Source organism: Ochlerotatus camptorhynchus, unplaced genomic scaffold (genome assembly GCF_037179485.1).
Source record: "Ochlerotatus camptorhynchus isolate MF236.1 unplaced genomic scaffold, CSIRO-AGI_Acam_v1.1 ptg000150l, whole genome shotgun sequence".
Classification (NCBI taxonomy): Eukaryota; Metazoa; Arthropoda; class Insecta; order Diptera; family Culicidae; genus Ochlerotatus; species Ochlerotatus camptorhynchus.
Genome location: NW_027040640.1, coordinates 3,387,044 through 3,408,663, shown reverse-complemented (window position 1 = coordinate 3,408,663; position 21,620 = coordinate 3,387,044). Strand labels below are relative to the sequence as shown.

The following is a 21,620-nucleotide window of genomic DNA, read 5'->3' as shown; positions in this document are numbered from 1 at the left end:
AGGTTGTTTGCGATTTTAATTACCTGTGAAGTTGACAGCGATACGAAGTTATTGGCCGACGAGGTGACGGTTCCACTGACTGTGCGAATACCCTGTGGAGTAGTCACCACAATGACCTGTTGATTGCCGGTTCGGATCTGCTGGCCGGCTTTGTTCGTAATGACCAACGTTGGCTTACCGGCGACATTCGTGCCAACCTTCCCAACCTGAACAATGTTAGGGTTCTTCATCAGAATTTGTTTGCCACCTATCGTTCCGGTGGATGACATCAACTTGACCACGTTGCCTCCGATGACGGCCGTCTTTTGGCCGCCAACGGTAGCCTGCTGGAGGGTTCCACTTCCTCCGAGCATGTTGGAAGTGACAATCTGCTGCTGCTGCATAGTTCCTGCCATCGTTCCCTTCTGTAGAACGTTCATCTTCGGTAAGGTTTGAACCGTCATTCCTTGGCTGGTCTTGACCAGTGTCACTATTTGCGGCTGATTGGAATTGTTCATTGAACCGGTGGTATTTCCGCCGGTTCCACCGACGATAGTAAGTGGCTTCTGCAGGATTATCTGCTTGCCACCTATCGTTGCGGTGGTCGTCGTGGATCCCGCTTGAGCACTGACGATCCGCTGCTGTTGCTGAAGTTGCGTTCCAGCAGTAACAATATTCTGTCCTCGAAGGACCGTTGCCGTCTGTTGACCGGTAATTTGCTGAACATTCGCTGAACTGACATTAACTGACATCGGCTGCTGGGTAGCGATTCGTACCTGTTGCCCGGTGGATGAGAGAACACGGATAGGAGTTCCGGCACCGGTAGTAATATGTTGAGCATTGGAAATCGTGCCAGTTCCACTGACCACCCGGATCGTCTGCGGTTGCTGCTGGGTGATTTGGGTGACTTGCTGCTGTTGAACGTTCTGCTGGGCTTGGACTTGTGCCTGGATGATCTGCGTCGGTTGCTGCTGCAGAATCGGAGACGTCGGTGTTAGCACTTGTTTCTGTTGTTGCTGCTGCATGGGTTTGGAAGCCTGCACCTTGGTTACGATTCGTTGCACCGGGGGCGAACTGATACTGTGCACCGGGGAGGATGGTACGGCCACGGCTACCGGCGTCGGAGACTGCATGCCCGGTGGATTGTGTACCGGACTGCTGATGGCTTGCGTTGCCGACTGGAGGATGTTCGGACTGGCACTGCCGGCCAACGGCGAGGGTGACATGGCAATCGGCGAAGCGGCAGCACGACCCGGAAGGGTTTTCATTACTAGAAAAGAAGGGAGAGAGAGGGGGAGTTCAGTAAATTTGATGATGATGAAGATGAAAGGTGCCAGTTACCACCGAGATCGAGAGGGAATTTCGAGGGTAGGTTGAGAGGACTTTAGCGTTTTAGAAGACAGACAGCGAACTTTGATAACAGGTACACGGAACATTTAGGGTAAGTCCGGCAATCAATTACAAATCCAGTGTACTTCGTGAACAGGTCTGGTGGACTCCAGGGGTAAGTCCAGAGTAATTCGATAACAAGTTCAGATGCCATCAAAAGCCGATTCGAAGCACTTGAAGAACTTGTTCGGGATGTTTTCAGTGGACTTTGAGTACGGGTCTCACAACACCTTGGGTTCGGCGTTGGCTGAGCTACCTCAAATGAATAAGTTTAAAGTGTTGTGCTACATTACACCGAGTGTCACTTTTCCGAACGGCCAGTACCCCGAGGAGATTCGTTTGATTGCTGCTCGGCGTTCTGGGATATAAGACGCTAATCTCGAACTATCCTCGATTTAGCTAAGCACCATCTGATCAGAAGTTATGAACTTCTGGTCGGAAATTCCCCTAACTTCTTGTAGGTAGTTCTTTGAACTGTTCATCGAACTTCAGGGAACATTGATGAAGTTCTGTGAACCTTAGGGATTTTTCAAGTACTCTGACCATTAGGGAAGTTCTGTAGACTTTTCGTCGGAAGTTCTGTGAACATTTGTTCGGAAGTTAAGCGTTCTGTGAACTTAGAATTTCGCCTGAACATCAGAGAACTTCTGGTGCCCTTTCCATGCTTGCTGCATCACTAGAATTGAATCCGTTCAACGCAAGTTGGTGAGATATGCTCTTCGTTTCCTCAACTGGCGTGACCCAGACAAACTTGCCACCGTACGAGCGTTGCCGTCTGCTGGAAATCGAACCATTAGAGGTGAGACGGACGGTCGCTCAAGCTATATTCGCTGGAAAGCTGCTTACGGGTGACATTAACTATCCAACACTGCTGTCTCAGCTAAATATGTATGCCCCTGAGAGGCCTATTCGCCAACGCGACTTTCTGTTTTTGGAACCACGGCGCCGAAATTATAAACAACACGAGCCAACTCGAGCAATCAGCCGGCAACTCAACAACTTCTTTTATATGTTCGATTTCAATGTATCAGCTGACGTGTTTCGTCATCGGTTACTTGGCCTTTTCCGTACCTTTGACCCTAACCATTTAGTTTAACAATGAACAAATAACCTCTGAACTTTGGTGGAGCTTTCAACAATGTTATGAAGTTTTCCCATCTCTGAAATTTTCGGGGAGCATCTTTTTTTGGCATCCGAGAAAATAGTGTTGCATGAAAGTTGCCACCGCAGCGTATGTCGTACCCGATCCAAACCGTCGATGTGAAGACGATTGTGAATCAATCCACCGAAATGAAGTCGATCAAGAAGCCAACCCTGATGCATTCCGTGAAACCTTCACGTGAAGTGGATAATCCAACCGAACTCTTGAAGGCGAAACCCATGATTATGCCGTTGAACTCCCATTGTGGACCGACCGAGGTCCGGCTAGTCGATGATTCACCTCCACCTGCCAGTGCGGCCGAGTACGGTAATCCTGCCGATACTGAAACCAAGCTGACAAGCACACCTCGTGACCTACAGTGTACGATTGACGATGAGGTTCCAAGCTGACGATGTTAAGCTCAACTCTGTGTGCAAGCCAAATTATCTTCCTCGTGGATTGACAGAGGACCGTTACGTCGAGAATTCAACCAAGTTCGTAGAAGTCAAGCCTAATAACATGGCAAGTGAACCAACCGAGTGCCATGTCAATAAGGACTCACCTCAAGTCATGGATGTAAAACCGAAACCGTTTAAACCTCCCGAAGCAACCGAAGTCAATCCCAAGCTATTCCAAGACGACTTTCAAGCCATCGAACCGAAGTCCGTCGCAGCTGGTGAAATGCCGCAAACAATCCTAACCTCAACTGGAACCAGACCGGTCTTGAATTGTATCCCCGCCGGAAACCATCCGGTGTTGATGCCTTACCCGATATCTGTTGGAATCCTTCCAGTAATCAAGCCATTTCTGAAGGCCGCCAGAACTCATCCGGTGATCCAAACGTTCCCGATGTCCACTGGAAGCTGCCCGGTGGTCAAGCCATTCTCGATGTCCACCGAAACCAATTCAGTGGCCAAGCCCTTCCTGATGTCCACCGGAACCAATCCGGTGGTCAAGCCGTTCTCGATGTACACCGAAATCAATTCAGTGGCCAAGCCGTTCCTGATCTCCGCCGGAATCCAGCCTGTGATCAAGCCCTTCCTGATGTCCGCCGGAACCAAAGCGGTAATCAAGCCATTCCTGATATCCACCGGGACCCGTCCGGTGGTCAAGCCGTTTCAGATGTCCGCTGGAACCCGTCTGGTGGTCACGACCTTCATGATGTCCACTGGAACTCGTCCGGTGTTCAAGCAGTTCCCGATGACCCTTGGAATTCATCAGGTAAACAAGCCGTTTCTGATGTCCCCTGGAAACCATCCGGTGAAAAAGCCGTTACCGATGTCTGCCGGAACCCGGCCCATGTTCAAGATGTTTCCTATGTCTACCGGAAACCGTTCGGTATTCATGCGGTACCCGAAGCCAACCGAAAAGTATTCGGTGTTCAAGCCGGTCCCGATATCAGCTGGAATTCACTCAAGGCCAATTCTGGAGCCAAGTGCACTCCTTCCGTTACCGACGTCTGAGAAACAACAAATAAGATATCCACCAGACAAGCCAAGCTCAGTTAATCCTGCACCGAAGATGCCCTATCCTGGTTCCATCGATATCGTTCCAATACCAAAGCCTGAGGAGCCACCGCCAGAGGATCTTTCCATTCGACAAGGAACCAGCAAGCTCAGACTGAGAACACTACTTTGCGCCGCTCACCTGCTAACCCGGTTAGTACAGAAGGTATTACCAGTCCTGGATATGGAGTTCCAAGAAATTGTGCTATGGTGCGAAGTACGACAGTGCTGGCCTGGATCAACAAACCGCTCAACCAACTACAGTCACTCGGAAGAAACCGAATCGACGTGATCCAGAAACAAATCGATATCGTGTCTTGGTGGAGTGGTTCCAGACCAGATGCTATATGCACCGAAAGCAGTTATCGTCAATCCAGATGACCCAATTGACCTGAAGAAAAAGCAGCCGTTGTTCATCCCGCACCCACGCCAGGCAACCGAAACAATTATTACAAAAGTGGTTCAGTTGGTCCATTTGGCGGAAGACATTCAGCGAGTTGTTGCCCACGACCCTTGCAAGAAATTGGCAAACCTGCATCCGATCTACACTGATGGCCTGGAAGCGTTATACGATCTGAGCACCGATGCCTTCCTGGCCTTCTTCCAGCGTTTCATTGGACGACGAGGAATGGTGCAGCAGCAGCATTCGGATAATGGTACTATTTTTCAAAGTACCCACCCAGAAATGAATACCCTACTACCCAGGAATCTTCCGTGAAAACCTGGTTGTTCTCCACTACCATCGAAAAATCAGCCCCCACTGGAAGTTGGGTTGCATCACAACCGTTGCAGGAAGTTCCAGATACCGACGCCCAATCAGCAATTCTAGAAAATCGTTGTTAATCGTTGAGTTACCTCAACCGGGGGAGTATGTTCCGTCTCCGCTGAAAGTCAATGGTTACGAACACCACCAACAAGCAGCGAAGAAGGAGAGCATCAATAGGGTTCATCATCCACCATGCCGCTTTAAAAGAGGCATGCATCACCGTGCAAAAGAGCAACCATCGACTACGATGTCCATCCGGGGACGTCCGAAGATGTTGACCGGTGTCTACAAACCATCGAGGAGGCGATTTCCCGGGCCAGGGAACAACACGTGCCAGTATCCAGACAGGTGAGTAACACTCTGAACCTTGACAGCCCTACCAAAGATCTCATTAGACTCCGTAACACCATTCGTAGGCAGTACCAGCGTACTGGCCTGCCTAACTTGAAGACCAATTGTAATCGATTAACAAAGATCATTCAGGCCAGGATGGTGGATCTCAGAAATAACGATTTTGCTAGTAAGATCCGCTCTCTCCCAGATTGTGCTAAGCCCTTCTGGAAACTTACAAAAATTATTAAAAACAAGCCTAGGCCCATTCCACCACTGACCCCACTGGATCGTCCCGGCGACCCAGTGGTTCATCTGATAACTCCTGAAGAGAAGGCTGCCGCGATAGGTCAACACTTCGTCAGCTCCCATAAACTCGGACAAAAAATCGTCAGCGCTCATGAATCTGAGGTTGCTGAAAATGCAACCAATCTTCTTCAGATTCCTTACATTTTTTGTCAGAGAAATCCGAGATTACGGCTGACGAACTGTTGGCCTATATCAAATCATCTAAAAACATGAAGGCCCCAGGTTTCGACAACATCCTGAATCTGGAACTCAAACACTTGAGTTCCAGATTCTACAACCATCTGGCACTGATTTTTAATCAGTGCCTCAGACTTGGCTACTTCCCTTCGTGTTGGAAGTCAGCTAAAGTCATACCCATCCGGAAACCGGGGAAGGATCCGTCCTCTCCTTCAAGTTATCGACCATTCAGCCTTCTCTCAGGGTTACCAAACTGTGTTCCACTGGCTCCTAACATCTGCCGATGAAAACAACTTGTTACTCGAGGAACAGTTTGGTTTTCGGAAAGGTCGTTCAACCGTCCAACAGCTGACTCGAGTAACAAACATTCTCAGACGGAACAAGTCGGCGTTGTTGGACGGTGAAAAAGCGTTCGACAATGTCTGGCATGATGACCTGGTGTTCAAATTGCAGCAGTACGGTCTTCCAATATTCCTAGTGAAGATAATAAACAACTATCTATCAGACAGGACGTTCCCGAGTCTTTATGAATGGCATCACATCGGATGCTTTCAACATCGGTGAAGGGGTTCCACAAGGAAGGCTCCTTGACCCCATCCTATTCAACCTGTTCACCTCCGATATGTCGGCTCTCTCTGATGGTGGATCGTTGTCTCTGGTCTACAAGGGTAGGGTCATCGGAGCTCTGACTGCCAAACTTCAGAGAGGCCTGGACGTCTTGTCTGAGTATTTCAACAGCTTGAAGATCCGTATCAACGCGGCAAAGACCCAGGTCATCATCTTTCCACACTCTGAATCTCCCAGACTTATCCGTCGGATAATAATAAGATCTGCCTGAACGGCACAGTGGTGGAACGGTCCAAAGTGGTCGTGCACCTCAGGCTAACACTACACAGCAAGGTTCTTTTCAGGGAGCACGTTGACAAAACGAAAACCAAGTGCAACATCTTGATAAGATCGTTGTATCCACTTATCAACAGGAAGTCAACCCTGTCCCTGAAAAATAAGCTTGCTGTCTACAAACAAATTATCCTTCCTGTAATCGAGTACGGGATTCCAATCTGGAGGGAGAGTTGCGCAAAATGCTATCACCTTAAACTCCAAAGGATCCAGAACAAGATCCTTAGGATGGTCCTAAACAGTCCCCCGCGGACTAGAAATTCTGAGATCCACTTCCTGGCTGGAATTCAAACATTAGAAGAACGGAGAGTATTCAGGTTCAGAGACACCTGTCTGAGATCAAATCATCAGATCATACGTGATCTAGCACGTTAGCACATAACATATGTGGAACTGCATGCAAAATAACTTTCTAAAAGTTGACCCCTTTTTGGTGTTGCCTCAGTGGTATAAATGGTATAGTTGGGCATCGATCTGTCAAAACAAAATTTTCGGGATATCGACACTGTGCGTTCATAAGGACCAGTGTCGAAAACGTAAACAATGGCTTCTTTCGTATTTTTCTTGTAGCTCAAAGTCATTCCATGTAAGCCATCAATTCCATCGGATAGGGGGACTCTCCCTCTACACAGTTTACGTGTAGTTGACTCAAGTGGTGTTTCATTCTCGGGAAATTCGCAGAAAAAGTTTTGCGACATTAGCTCTTATGAAAGAAAAACAGATATATGGTTGCATGCTCAGTAAGCATTGACGTTGACGACGACCCTGCAACTCTTTACTCCTTGGTAAAATTCCATATGCATTTGAAAATATGTGCATGAAATCTAGCGGACTTTGTCTAATCTCTTCACTCCACCATAGAACCAGCGAGCCACCATCTTTTCACACAAAGCTTGATAGTATCATATGCAATTTTTATAGGAGTGAAAAGGTAAGGAAATGTCCACCAGGTTTCACGCACAGACTGACGATTGCGGAAGGTATTTTACCATAAGAGTAAAGAGATATAGAGTGAAGGCGAATTGTAAATTGTCAGGGTAATGCGTGATGTCAATCATAAAAGGTCTGGCCCAACTGACTTATTGGTATTACACAGTTGAATGTGGAAGGTGGTGTTCGTATTTCACCTAAGAGTTTATCTTTTTACACGAAACAGCTGTTGCCTGTGATGTCACGTCTGCTGTTCGCAGTATGGAATGTTGTGCTGACGTAACGTCGTCATTCGCTTGCGCAGCAATGTTTACAACATTTCTGCTTCTAAACCAGCAAGCTGCCTGCTGCTACAGACCTTGTATGATTGACATCGGATAATGCGGCCTTTCTTTTTTCGACCAGCTCTACAGGGGGCTTATCAAAGGTTTTTTTTTAACTAGCATTTCAAGCCGGTTAGAAGCCAATCAAGAATAACGCAGTAATATTGCATATTTACAGATGCAATATTTCTTAGTCTCTTTGACCTGATTGACTTCCATTCGATTAATTGAGTAAATTGCGATAGTTGAATGTAATGCAAACAATTCGAAGATTTTATGTTTGCGTTGAATAGATGTAAGTAAACATTTTATATGAATAATATTGTTCACTGTGCTATTAGTAAATCAACTTATGAGTGTCATAAAATATTCTGTTGACATTTATAAAAAGTTGGAATTTTTCTAAGAAATCTAGAAACATAACTAGGGTATGTGTACCAGTTTTAGGCCCTAGTGGTCGTTGAATTGACCTTATCTTAAATTTCACATTTTAAAATTCTTTCTAAATTTGTTTTGATACAAGGTAAGAACATATGTTTTGGCAGAAATCTACGCAAATGAAGCCATTAAAATTTATTTCAAATATGGCCCTGGGCCCAAAAACTAGACCACTAGTTCCAATACTTATCCTATGTAAAATAGATTCAAATGATTACTTTCGTTTGTAAATAGTGCTTATTGTTGCTAGAAAATATAACCGTTCCCTTCCTTTGCCTTTTCGATCAATCTTTCCACGTTTTTAGTGCAAAATAATTGGAGTAGATCTTTTTCTCAAAACATTTTGTATTGGCCGCAGCTGAGAAGCATATGGAGCATTGAATCCTTGGGTATTACAGGTACCGATAAGCACTCGATTTGATTTATCGTTTTGCTCGTGAAATTCTTGCGAATGGGACGATGGTCAGCTCAAAACACTGCATAATTTCCGCATAAACCGGGACACTTGTTGCAAAATGATGCTGCTTCTCTTTGAACTTCAAAATTTATGCAGTAAACTCCTAATTTGCGGGGTCGTATTTTTCCTCCTACTAATCCAAAATGAAATCAAAGTTGATGCAATTGGCACCAAACATTTCAAAAAAGTTTAACGGAGAAAAAAAATGGTACATACATTTCCTTCTAAGTAAACAAAAATATTTAAGATTAGAAGAAGTATTGGCGTGGATTTTTCCCACTTTTTTGCCATAACTACAGAAAAACAATACGTATGGTTTACAATGACATTTCAGGATTACTCGTTGGGTGGTCATTGCTTACAAAATCGGCGAAAAATTTATACTTTTTTGATTTCAAACGTTACTAATATAATATTTGTTTGCTGTGTGACGCGATTTGAGGAGCTAGCTATATAGTTAATAGTTAAGGAAAAACCTAGACATAAGTTCAAAAGTGCTAAGAAGACAGAGAATTATAAACCACGCTATAATTATTTTAATAGAATTGACTACCCCCTTGATCCACTTTCTCATTTTACAGCTGGTATAATCAATTTGACAGATCGATGTCTTTCTATACCACTTGAAATCACTGAAATGGGGTCGATTTTTAAATATCGAGTTCCACTTATGTTATGTGACGTTAGGTTAAGTTATACTCGTAGTTAGGTAGGTTATCATTTTTTTCAATTCAAATAAAACACATCCCCAAAGGGGTATTCTGTAAACTAGTTGAAAAACGCAAAAATATCAAATTAAACAAAGATGAAGAGCCAGGTAGGCTACTCAATTAATATGATAAATCAATGTACTACCATAATCAACAGAAATAAAAATAATTTTACTACTACGTGCAACAGAGAGTTCTTTTCCAACCAAGCAGCAGCGAACATAAGCGGCAGTAGAAGCAGAATTTGTAGAGCGAAAGAGGAGAGAATAAACAGTTGTTAGCGTAGTCGTCCCGATCAAGTTTATTGCTGCACACATCCCTGGTTTGGAGCAGCGTCGAACCCCCAGCTCTTTTCAGAGCCCTTACCAGTTGATTTCCGATCGAGGCTTGCTTCCTACACCACCCTGTCGATACAGTCCATTATCAAAAGGGAAAGTTCTCTACCAGTCCGAACAATGACTTTGAACAATATGCGCACCAATCGGTGTGACATTTTTATGAATTCCAATTGAAACGGTCTTGTAGACTAGTGGTTACAGGTGTGATCTTAGTAAACATTGGATCCAGAGTAAAAGCAATTTTATCGACAAAACCATTAAAGATGCATTTTTATAGCTGTCATGTGCAAGGCAGTAAAACACTGCACCAAGGATTAGGATCTGAAGGTCTGGATAGAATCTGAATCCAATTCACCCGATATAGGCTAAAACCCGTCTACTGAACTTAGTGGGTGCATCCATGGGTCTGAAGGATTTTGGAAACGAGTCTAGACAGACAGGTCGATTGAGCTCCATGAACTTCGAGACGCCAGGAGAACTTCAAATGCAAACCCATGGATCTTCGAGGATAGACCTGATGAATTTTAAGATCAGATCCAGAGAACTTCGAGACAGTGGCGTCGCGTAATCTCATTTTTTCACCTGTGCACCAAATTTGTGAGTTGAAGTGAAGTTACGCGACGCCACCGCTTCGAGGGATCAAACGACCACACAACTCTTGCAATTCTGGTAAATTTCTGAGATATCTTCGGGGAGTTTGAGAGCGGATTTTGGGGCAAATATTAAGCTATTTATTCAACTGTCTCTACAGATGGGTTAACGAAATTCCGGGGTAAATCTGCAAAACTTAATGGGCACGCTTAGCGGAGTTACAGGGCAGATCTAGATGGCTTTTGTGACAAATTTGGTGAGACTCATGCTTTTCTGAAACAAAGCCAGACATATTATAGGGAGCATGTGAACTTCCACATCTATGTGATAAAGAGTATAAGTTCATCCAAGACATCAAAAGCATGGCCAGAATACATTTGGAGTAGTCTTTTGTGATCTGCAGCTGGAATTTTTGTAGCGATCTGCTAAACTTTTTTTTTTCTTCTCTTCGGGTCATAATTACTGCGACTGATCTTTTGTGATATACCCGTGTCCTTTGTTTAGTGCCTGTCGTAGTACTTCATTAATATGGAAAAGTAATGAGGTATTCGTTTTCGATACAGTTAAATCATATATAGGGGTAAGCATCCCGTGCACCAGCTTGGACTTCCGGCCGTTCGGAACAAATTGGTTGGTGGTAGGATCAATATCATCAACAACATGGATTTATGCAGGAGAGATCCACTGCATCAAATCTCGTGCAATACACATCTTTTATAATTCGCGAGCTTGAAAAAGGCGAACAAGTTGATGCTATCTACACGGATCTCTCTGCTGCACCACAAGATTGCTGTTGCCAAATAAGAGCGATTAGGCTTTCATGGTCCCCTTCTTAATTGGCTTCGTTCTTACCTCAGCGGTCGTCAAATGTCAGTGAAAATAGGTGACCGTATTTCTCAGTCGTTTCCGGTTTCTTCTGGTGTACCCCAAGGTAGTCATATTGGTCCGTTCGTGTTTCTGCTGGATGATTTTAAACTGTATTTTGTCGTACAGGATCGTAGTGATTCAGTTTTCCTTCAACAACAGCTGGACGTTTTTGCTACTTGTTGTCACAAGAATAGGATGGTGTTGAATGCTTCCAAATGTTCCATCATCACTTTCTGCAGAAAAAAAAATCACCCACCTGCTTTACGTACAGCCTTCATGGTATGGCGGGAGACTACAGTCAAAGATATAGGAGTCATGTTAGATTGTCAACTAACCTTCAAGGAGCATGTGTCATATGTCGCCAGTAAAGCATCTTCTCAGCTTGGCTTTATTGTTCGCTTTGCTAAAGATTTCAGAGACACTTCGTGCTTGAAAACGCTTTATTGTTCACTAGTCCGTTCGACACTGAAATACTGTTCAGTAGTTTGGGCGCCGTTTTACAACAATGCCACGAATCGACTTGAGTCTATTCAGAGGAGATTTGTTCACTATGCTCTTCGTTGGCGACCCTGGAGAGACCCTGTAAACCTCCCTAATTATGAAAGTCGTTGTAACTTGCTTAGCCTACAACTTCTCAGTGTTCGCCGTGACGTCGCTAAGGCTGTCTTCATCGCCGATCTCCTGCGTTCGGACATTGACTGTAGTCCACTTTTGCAACAGCTTAACATTAATATAAGACGAGTCAATTTGCGAACCCACTCTTTCTTTACGATCCCGACGTCTCGCACAAACTATGGTGCAAACGAACCAATTACTAGCATGAGTAAAATTTTCAATAAATGTCATAACTTTTTTGACTTCAATGCTTCCCGTAAATATTTATTTTATAATGTTTTATCATCCTGATTAAGTAAAGACACATGTTTCCTGATTTAGTTTAAGTATATATGTATCAGTAGGATTTTATGTTATCTGTTGATACGAAAAGAAGAGGTTTTCCGCCCACTTGAGAAGGCGCAAGTTTGGTCCTTCTGAAGTGGGCTTTTCATTCTCAAATAAATAAATAAACATAATGATATTGAACCTACTACTAGTTGATTTGTTTCATGCAGTTAGAGATCCAGGGCCTAACTGCGGGATGCTCACTATGCCCCACCTGTTCACTATGCCCCTCCTCCCCCTATTTGCACTTCTCACAAGAAGCTTCATTCAATTGTGATGTTTCGCAATATTCGAAGCGTTCTAGGACCTCTTCAAAGACCTCTCATCAATGAAAATAGGTCTTACATGAATCTTCCTTCCATTGTGATGTTCCGTATCATTTGAAGAGTTCTGAGACCTCTCCAAAGACGCGTCCTTTCATCAATCAAAATTATAGTCGCTATATTTATAGTCTGGCGGATAGAATTTTGATCCATCTAAAAGCGGAACCAATTCAATTAATTGTAGACCAACAATTGAAAAGGTCTTATCAACTTTTATAAACACAACGTTGATTATTATTTCCTCACCAATCGAACGCAAATTACCAGCGTGTTAGTTTGCGTAGGCTAGCCTTGAGTCACGAGAAAATGATTTCCGAGGTTTTGTTCGCAATAGCTGATGTGCTCTTTTCTGTTGTTGGTCGTGATTTGCTCGATTGGTTCTGCCATTTGTCAGCTCAATTGTTTCCCGAGATTCTATTCGGCAGATTATGAGTATAGCGACTATAATCAAAATGGGTCTTACATGAATCCTCATTCAATTGTGATGTTCGGCATCATTTGTAAAATTCTGGGATCTCTTCAAATATGCAACTTCTTAGCAATCAAAATAGGTCTTCTGAGTGAAAACAAGCTGATACTGATAGCGACCATGGATATGGATATGGAACTACCACTCACTGTTTCAAGACAACTGTCGGTAAACTGTAAACTATCCTTGCTGTTCGACTTGATCAAGTTTAATAACCTCTAATTGTACTCAACCTGCCATTGTATGAAGGGCCAAAAACGGTTTGGGTGAATCTGTGGGCAACATCGCCCATGTGCATCCACGGGATAAATGAGAATCTCCTTCCAACAATAGGATCAAAAATTGGTTAAAAAACAGGCCATCGAATAGGAGGATGCCCAATGAGAGGGGAGAAGAACTCGCCCTCTTTTCACGAAATGTTAAAGCCAGGGAGTTGGCATGTCAAGCGATGATACTGATATTTGATCATGCATCGGAACCCTGGTCCGAATCTTCTCTTGTATCCAATCTCAAAAAGCTGATCTACCCGTGCTACGGGACGACCTTTCCATTTCCAATTAGTTATTTTGTTTGGTTATTTGGGTTTCCTAAACATTCCCGTATTTCCTACAACTTCCAAAAAGCATCCACCTCACCGGAAAATCTCGATCCTTTCAGATGAGAACCTTGAAGACATCCCCCGAATGAAGAGTAGCGGTTATTGTCCTCGAAACCCCCATTAAACATATCACAAACTTACTTGGTTGGTGCAGTAGCGCTTCCCCGGTGGTAAGTCCTACTGGAAGCTGCGCTGCAGCCGGAGACATCGACCCGGCCGCTATCGGAGATGGTGGAACTCCGGCAACGGCTACCGGAGATGCGATAGCCATTGGTGTTGATGCTGGAGATGAGGCGACCGCTGCTGCTGCGGGCGTAGGCGTGATGCTGGGCACCGGTGCCGGAGCTGGCGCTGCCGGGGGTGTAGGCGGAGGTTGAGGTATCTTCTGTACCTCCAGGATGTAGTAGGCCGCCGATGGTACCGAGGGCCAGCAGAGTTCCAGCGAGTGTGTCGAAGCACGAACCAACTGGACCCGTGAGGCGGCTGTCGGTCGTTCGACTTCCAAGTACCAGAGATCTTTGCAGCAGACCTGAACGAGATAACGGTGGTGTTACGAAAGTTTGCTCGCAATCGAAATGGCAATTTAGGATAGAGGAAAAAAAAGGATCTAAAAGCGGAAAAAGGGGGAAGCAGCAACAATAGATCAGTGCACGCAAAAGCTAACCTCACTTTACGCCTTCAGAGTGAAAGAATGAAACCCGGCAGAACTGTCAAAATTCACGGGTGACGAAAAGGGACGGGGAGAATTAGGTTAGGTTTCGCGCAGTGATCTATAGATGTCGGCACTTCGTAGAGGGACAAATTTTGAATAAACCGAAAAGAGCAAAAATCAAAACTAATCGAACAAAACACATAGAAATAAAGGTAGTAAAAGAGCTCTTAACTAAATTAAGAATCAGTGTGAATTTGGTAAAGTATATCGTAGTGAATGACATCAGAGTTATGATAATATGGGCTATGTTTAAGGCGAAATTTTGCGTGAATGAATGAGTGAGCAGTTTTGTTTGAGGAAGTCTCAAATCTCACACCAGAGTTCCAATTGTTTCAATTTCCAAAAAAAAAACAAAAATTACAAAAGACCACTCATCGTAGGTCAGTTTACATAACAACGAGCAATGGACATCACGGCCACTTCCGGTGCAGGCAAATAGAATATAAATCTAGAGTTTGGCACTATCGACTAGCAAGCATTATTATAAACAAGCAACGGATAGATTCGACAATGGACTGGTTTCGAAAATAAAGTGTACTTTTCAATATTTCCATTGAAATCGTTCACACCGATAACTTAATTGTAGAAAACAGAGCTCACCCTGACCTGGTTGTTCCAGGCCTTCCTGTAGCCATCGCGTCCGGACCAGATGTACAGCCGGGTGTGGATGCCAACGGCGCAGTGACCGGCTCGGGCCCGGGGCATGTTGTCCTCTTCCGTGTCCAGATCTAGCTCCTCCCAGGTCATGGTTTCTAAACCAAAGAAAACAAAACATCGTTTATTCAGTCGCAACAAAGCCTACAACAATTAGCACCATCAACTTACCGAGATTCAAGCAAGCTAGTGTGTTGGTGCATTTCCATTCTTTTTCGTGTTTCTCCGCTTTCACGTCTTCCATCACCAGTGGAACCCACCCACCGAAGACGTACATACGGTTTCCGATGAGCGTCGAGCTGTGCAGCGACCGTGGCAACGGAAGTGGACCACTGGTTCTTGGCCTTGTCCAAGACATCGTGTCCGTATCGAGCAGCCAGAGATCGCCCAACCGACAGCCGGACATACCACCGTAGATGACCAGCCAGTACTTCTTCTGCTTCTTGTCGTACCACGATACAGCCGTGTGGGACTCCCGAGGCGGAGGACTCTCGCCAAAGGTCGTCGGTATCTCCCACTGCAGCTGGTTGTTCTTAATCTCCAAAATGTACAAATCATTCAGATACTTCGGGATATTGTTCTTCGGATCGTCGCTTTCGTTGGCGAGCCCACCGAACAGGTAGATCTTGTCGCCGACCAGCGTAAAGCTGTGCCCTAACCGTCGGCACGGCGGCAGTCCGGACTCTGGCGGTTTCGGTTTCAATTTCTTCCACTCCCATTTGGTGGCCTGCAGTTCGTACAGTTCGTTCGAGTACTTGCCGTACTCGACCATGCCCCCGAACACCAGGATGCGGGTTCCGTCGACAACGAAACCGTATGCGGCACATCCTGGTGGAACGTCTCCCTTGGTGGCCGGTACGTACCACTGGTTGGTAGCTGTTGGAGAAAAAGAGAAGACGAAGGGAGTTGTGTTGAAATGGTTGTTTCTGAAGGATGAATCATATCAGCATAGGGTATTTCGGTGGGTCATCAGACACAATGTTCGCTCTCGTTGTATACACTTTAATGCATTGCACTCGAGGATTGATCCGCACCGTACCAGGGCTAATCAATCCGAATGCTAATAAAAGGCTGAGAATTGATCATCATTTGTACTGTGGGCTAATCTTTTATTGAATAAGCAGCAATCAACAGAGAACTGGTTAGTAAAAAAGAGACGAACTAGCCTACGGCTGAAAATCTTACAGTGTCTTATTGTTGTTTTACATCAACAGGCTGGATGAAGCCCCAATGATGTTAACCTTATCAACTATGGTAAAAAGAAAAATACATTCAAGCATGGTCATAACATAAAAAAAAACATATATCTTATAGTCAGTTACTCCTGCCGGCGAAAAACAGAACAAAACTTTCGACAAAGCGCATCACGGGAGAGATGAAAGTCGAAAACAGATGCAACTCTGTTGAATGTTCTCTGCAGTCCGCAAATCGCACCGTATGCTCCATAATTTGTGCGACGTAGAGGCAGTCTTAGCATAAGGTTGTTCCGAAGCGGTCGGGGTTGAACATTCAGGTCAATTTGCTTCAGGATAGCCTCACAATCTGTCCTTCCTTGTAGGATATCGGCCACGGTAAGGGCTCTGTTTGTGTCTCTTCTAGTCCGGAGAAGTTCTAGGTCGATAAGTTGACAACGGCTTTCGTAGCTTGGTAATCGAAACGGATCGTTCCAAGGCAATCTACGCAACGCAAAACGAAGAAAGCGACGTTGAACAGATTCAATTCTCTCGGCACCGTTGTTGTAGTTTGAGTTCCAAACCGCTGAACAATACTCAAGCGTCGATCGAACAAGCGAACAATAGAGAGATGTTAGATAGTAGATATCAGTGAAGTTTTTAGCTACCCTAAAAATGAACCCTAAAGTTCTTGACGCCTTATCAACAACATATGCAATGTGTTGCTTGAATGAAAGCTGCGAATCCAAGATCACACCCAAGTCTTTCACCTGATTCACGCGTTCGATTGTCGAGCCAAGTAGGTCATAGCTAAATATTATCGGTTGTTGTTTTCGTGAGAACGTTTATAGCGGAGCATTTGGCTGGGTTCACTACCATTCTGTTTAACCTGCACCAACTAGCGAATACATTCAGCTAACGTTGAAGAAAGTGACAGTCAGCAATGGAGCGGATTCGTAGGATGATTTTAAGGTTATCTGCATATGATAACCGAGGAGCTTCGATGACCAGATGCACGTCGTTGAAGTACAGTATAAAAATCAACGGTTCCATGTGGCTTCCCTGAGGTATACCTGATGTGGCGAAGAAGCTAGCTGATCTGCAATCTCCTATGGCAACTTTTAGTTGCCGACCGGTAAGATATGATCGAAACCAACTCAGAAGATTACCGCATACACCGAGTCTGCCGAGTTTAGCAATCGCAATAGCATGGTTCAACTTGTCGAATGCTGCGGATAGGTCTGAATAAATAACGTCCGTTCGAACCCGATCCGACATGCTTTCGGTTATATACGATGTGAGACACAGCAGATTGATGTTTGTAGAGCGGCCGACAGTAAACCCATGTTGATCAGCACTCTGCTTGCAATGGGACAGCAACGGTTCCATAATCACTAGCTCGAATAACTTCGAAACGGCACTTAACGATGTAATTCCTTGATAGTTATCCACAGCTCGTTTCCTTCCTTTTTTGTGGACGGGAAACATGTGCGCAAATTTCCAGCAAGATGGAAATATGCCACCTGAGAGAGACATTCGGAACAAAATACAGATGAAACTCCATCAGGTCCAGGATTGAAGGATGACTTGAGCAGAGACGCGGCCTTAGAAATCATTTCTGCATTAACATCAATTGCACCCAGCCAGCGTTTGATTGTTTACTGGAACCTTCCTGGCAGCCAGGTTAATATGGTCGTCAGTTAGTATCTCATTAGTGAATACACTGGCAAACTTTTCGGGAAAAAGGTGGAATATATCCTGAACAGTGGCAGTAACTTCTCCGTTTGATTCCATAGACGATGGGAGGCCGGATTCCCTACGTTGCTCGTACACGTAGTTCCAAAAGGATTTCGGGTGTAGATTAAGTTTGCGCTGGATGCCTCGTTGGAAACTTGAAAAGCATTCACGACTGACTCGCTGGTACATGTGATTTAGCCTCACATAATGTAGTTTCAGAGGAAGCGTGCGATACTTCGTAAATCTTCTCAATGCTGCTCTCTTGATTGACTTCAACCTACGTAGCTCTCTCGTCTGCCAGGGAGGGTGAGACATTTTGTGGTGAGTTCTTTTCGGGACGTGTCTGTCAATGACATATGCCAAGACATGTGAAAAGGTTTGCGCTGCAGCCTCAACGTCATCTGGATCAAGGATGTTCTCCCATACCATGCTAGACAATACATCTATGATGCTACGGTGGTCAGCTTTACGGAAGTCATAAGAAACCGTAGCAGGATAGTCGTCGAAATCACGCACGAGTTTGTCCTCAACAGTGACAATTAGAGGAGGGTGATGTGGAACTAGCTTAATTAGTGCACAAGGAGCCGAGGAAATTGATGGAGCTCTGTCCTGTGTACTCACGAAGCAGAGGTCCAAACTACGACCATTTTCGTTAACTACATGGTTAATTTGAGAAAGCTTCGCTGCGCTGTAGTTGTCGAGAAGACTAATAGCTCATGCGTGAAATGTACAGCTATCAGGATCTGGGTACAGGAATCCGCTATGAGATGGACTCCACGAAACGCCTGGCAGATTGAAGACACCAAAAATGAATATCTCATCAACTGGAGTGGCACTTTCGACAACTGTGAAAACTGACCGACAGTGAGTATCGATGAGTTCATTGTCCCGGACTCGATCATGTGGAATGTACAGAGCGCATAGAAATAGTGTGCGATCACCCAGATTGATGGCTGTCCAAATCTGCTCCACATAGTTCCATGAGTCGTTCTCGATGGCCTTTGCCATCGATGGCTGTTATTAGGATTCCGATCGCAACGAAAGACCTCGTAGTCAGGACCGAAGACTTGACTGGAAAGCGTTCGATAATCGAGCCACGTTTCGCACAGGACAATAATATCGTAGCAACGATCCGATACAGCTAGGCGGTACTCTTCAACATCAGAATTCATTCCACCGGCGTTTTGGTAGAAGATCACGACGTCCTGCTTGCGGCAAGGAATCGAACGACTGCTCTCCCTGGAAATCACAGATACATCAGGCAATAACTGACCATCATCAAGTCTCATTGGATACTCGCCTCTCCACATCCGACAGCAGGTCCGGAACGACTATGATGAACGAAGGCTGCTGATGGCAGGACTGAGACGGAGGGATTGGGGGCTTCCGTGGGGCTTTCTACGGCGCGTTCCGGGTTTCCAGGATTGGGAGTTACAGAGGCATCATCACAATGACTAACATAGTCAGAATTGCTGAAAATTTGATCGGCAGCAGACAGTGAATAGTCAATATATTGATTGTACTTGCTTGTAGAGGCAAGGTGGAAGACTCCTGATTCATATCCAGCCACAGGTTCAGGACGACTATGTTGAACGCTGGCGGGAATCGGCACGACTGGGCTGGAGTAACCAGGAGCTTCCAAAGAGCGGTCTATTGTGCGTCCCGGAGATGAATTAGGATTGTTCGAACAGTAAAGCGGATGTTGTGAATGAGCAGTATCAGAAGTGCTTTTCAACTGGAAACAACCGGCAGGTGCTTGAAGCGTTGCACTGGAACACGGAAACTGATCAGGCAAATGACTGTAACTAATGTATGCAAACTTGCCTGAAGCCGATGCTTGGGAGACCCCACCACCGAACTCGACCGCAGGGCCAGAACGACTTTGATGGCGGGAAACAGCTAGCGCGACTAGATCGAGTGGTTCGAGGTCTCCTGTAATGCGACAGGCAGTGCCTTCTGGTCTACAGCTCTCCAATTCACAACGCAAAATCCAATTCTGAATCAGCAGACTGTTCTTGCTTAGTCATTTCCTTCCTATGCTCAGCGTGTGCGATTTCCTGTCTCTCGGTGATAGAATTAATCACACTGCCAAACGACGAGACGGCAGTTTTGAACCGAGCACATTTCATCAGCTTCGCGCACTCGTTACACATCCAAAACAGGTTCGGGCTAGTGTGGACAATGTTCAGAAAAGCCTTATTCAGCTTTTTGCCGCCGCACTTTAGGTGAATCATCCTGTCGCAAAAAGCCATGCAGGAGACGGATTCTTCATCGCCTTTATATGGGTTAGCGCATTGGTCACAGGCGGAAGTCATGCTGACTCAGTTTCCAAAAGTGATTTAGAAACAGCGGTGGAGATGCTCTAATACGCAAAGAGGAATTGGATTCTCAAGATCGCCCAATGCTAGTCGTGTACAATATGTCCGATTGGATAATTTTTTCACTGTTTTCACAACACAAAATATGCTCTAATTAGACGATTATCGCAACGAACTACACTTTCCACTAACAACCAGTACAATTTAACAAGTATACCGAACGGAAAAAGACGAATAACGATAGCCCGTGTGATAAAAAATTGACAAATTTACAAGCGTACTTTGGTTCACGTGTAAAGGGCCTTAGAAAGTTTGTTTACAAATGCTTTTGTGCCGTTATCAAATGTTATGCCTGATGTCACAATAGAAGCACGCCACAGTGGAAATCCCGAGCCATAGTTCAAACATGTATCACAAATCAAAATGAAGCACATATAAGATTAGTAACATTGTATACATATATGTACAAAAATGGTGTTTAACATTGTTCCCTGAGTAATACTTCAATGAAAACAACAATGAAAGGAGCACCGTTGTGCACTTTCTAAAATATTTCAATAGTATAATTCCCTTGCAAACCCAAATAAGTCTATCTGAGTAAAAATAAATAAAATAAGTGCAAGGTGCAAAAACTAGCCAAGGGGAGGGCCCATGTCCCTCTTACTAGGGTAATTGTAGAGCATACTATAAGTTTCCTGGAGGGGATTGCTAAGAGAATAACGAGGGCTGTTATGGCCAACAACTTCAACCTTAGAGAGCAATACCAATGCAAATACCAATGAATTTGTATATTGTGTGGCCAGCACAATGATATTCTATGCCCAGGAAAGTCGAGAAAATTTCCGACACGAAAGATTCCCTCGATCAGACCGGGAATCGAACCCACCGCCTCCGGCTTGGTAATACCGTGTCTTTACTGACTAGGCTATGAGGCCCCAAAGTGACTTGGGATTTTGTTTAATGATTTTCAATCTAAGGTAAGTGCTTCACATCTGAAAAGAAAATATAACAGAGGCAAAAAGTAGGGGAAAGTGGGGCAATGTGGCCACCCGTTGAAAACCCAACTTTTTGAACACATTTTACAAAAAAATCTATTGTAGGCTTAATGCTTGAAACCTACTTCGACTATCCATTTCATTTAAGTCTAACAAAATGCTTTTCTCTAGAGCAGATAATCGAAAAATGTTAGACTAGCTCAAAATGTCAAATTTGTTATAAGATTTCTGAATCAGAAAATAAGGTCTACCAGTAGTTTCTTATAACTTATCGTTGATAGTCCCTCAACAGCTTTATAAATGGTCATTGGTTTCTTAGATGGCACGATGATTTTCTAGATTTTAATAAACATTAAAGATTTTCTTAACAAAATATTACTTAAGCCCATTGGGGGCAATATGAGCACCACTAATATTTCAACTTAAGTTCTTCAATTTTGCATTATTCCTTTCATAACTATGAATGTATCATATGAAATCACGTTTTGAAACAGCTGCTTTGGAGAAAAAAAAATTAGTAATTTACAAGACTGAAAAAATATAGCCTTAA

The 21,620-nt window shown here is 44.4% G+C and overlaps 2 protein-coding genes across 5 annotated transcripts in view; one reads left to right on the top strand and one right to left on the bottom strand.

The window, feature by feature from the left end:
* The window catches only part of Dip-C (dipeptidase C), a 557,142-nt gene that overhangs the window by 167,758 nt on the left and 367,764 nt on the right, over positions 1-21,620 (top strand). Inside the window, exon 9 of one of the 3 annotated variants that reach the window (XM_065221938.1) lies at positions 8,554-8,563. The exons of the other annotated variants lie outside the window; for them this stretch is intronic. The gene's annotated coding sequence lies outside the window, so the exon portion shown is untranslated. Of the gene's footprint in view, positions 1-8,553; positions 8,564-21,620 lie in introns of those variants that run through there. 3 annotated transcript variants of the gene reach the window in all.
* The window catches only part of Hcf (Host cell factor), a 45,620-nt gene that overhangs the window by 12,865 nt on the left and 11,135 nt on the right, over positions 1-21,620 (bottom strand). Inside the window, exons 3-6 of one of the 2 annotated variants that reach the window (XM_065221868.1) lie at positions 15,020-15,724; positions 14,795-14,946; positions 13,624-14,011; positions 24-1,249 (exon numbers count right to left, since the gene is read on the bottom strand). In XM_065221868.1, coding sequence (XP_065077940.1) covers positions 24-1,249; positions 13,624-14,011; positions 14,795-14,946; positions 15,020-15,724 — 2,471 coding nt within the window. The remainder of the gene's footprint in view (positions 1-23; positions 1,250-13,623; positions 14,012-14,794; positions 14,947-15,019; positions 15,725-21,620) is intronic. The other variant, XM_065221869.1, reaches the window with a different exon arrangement.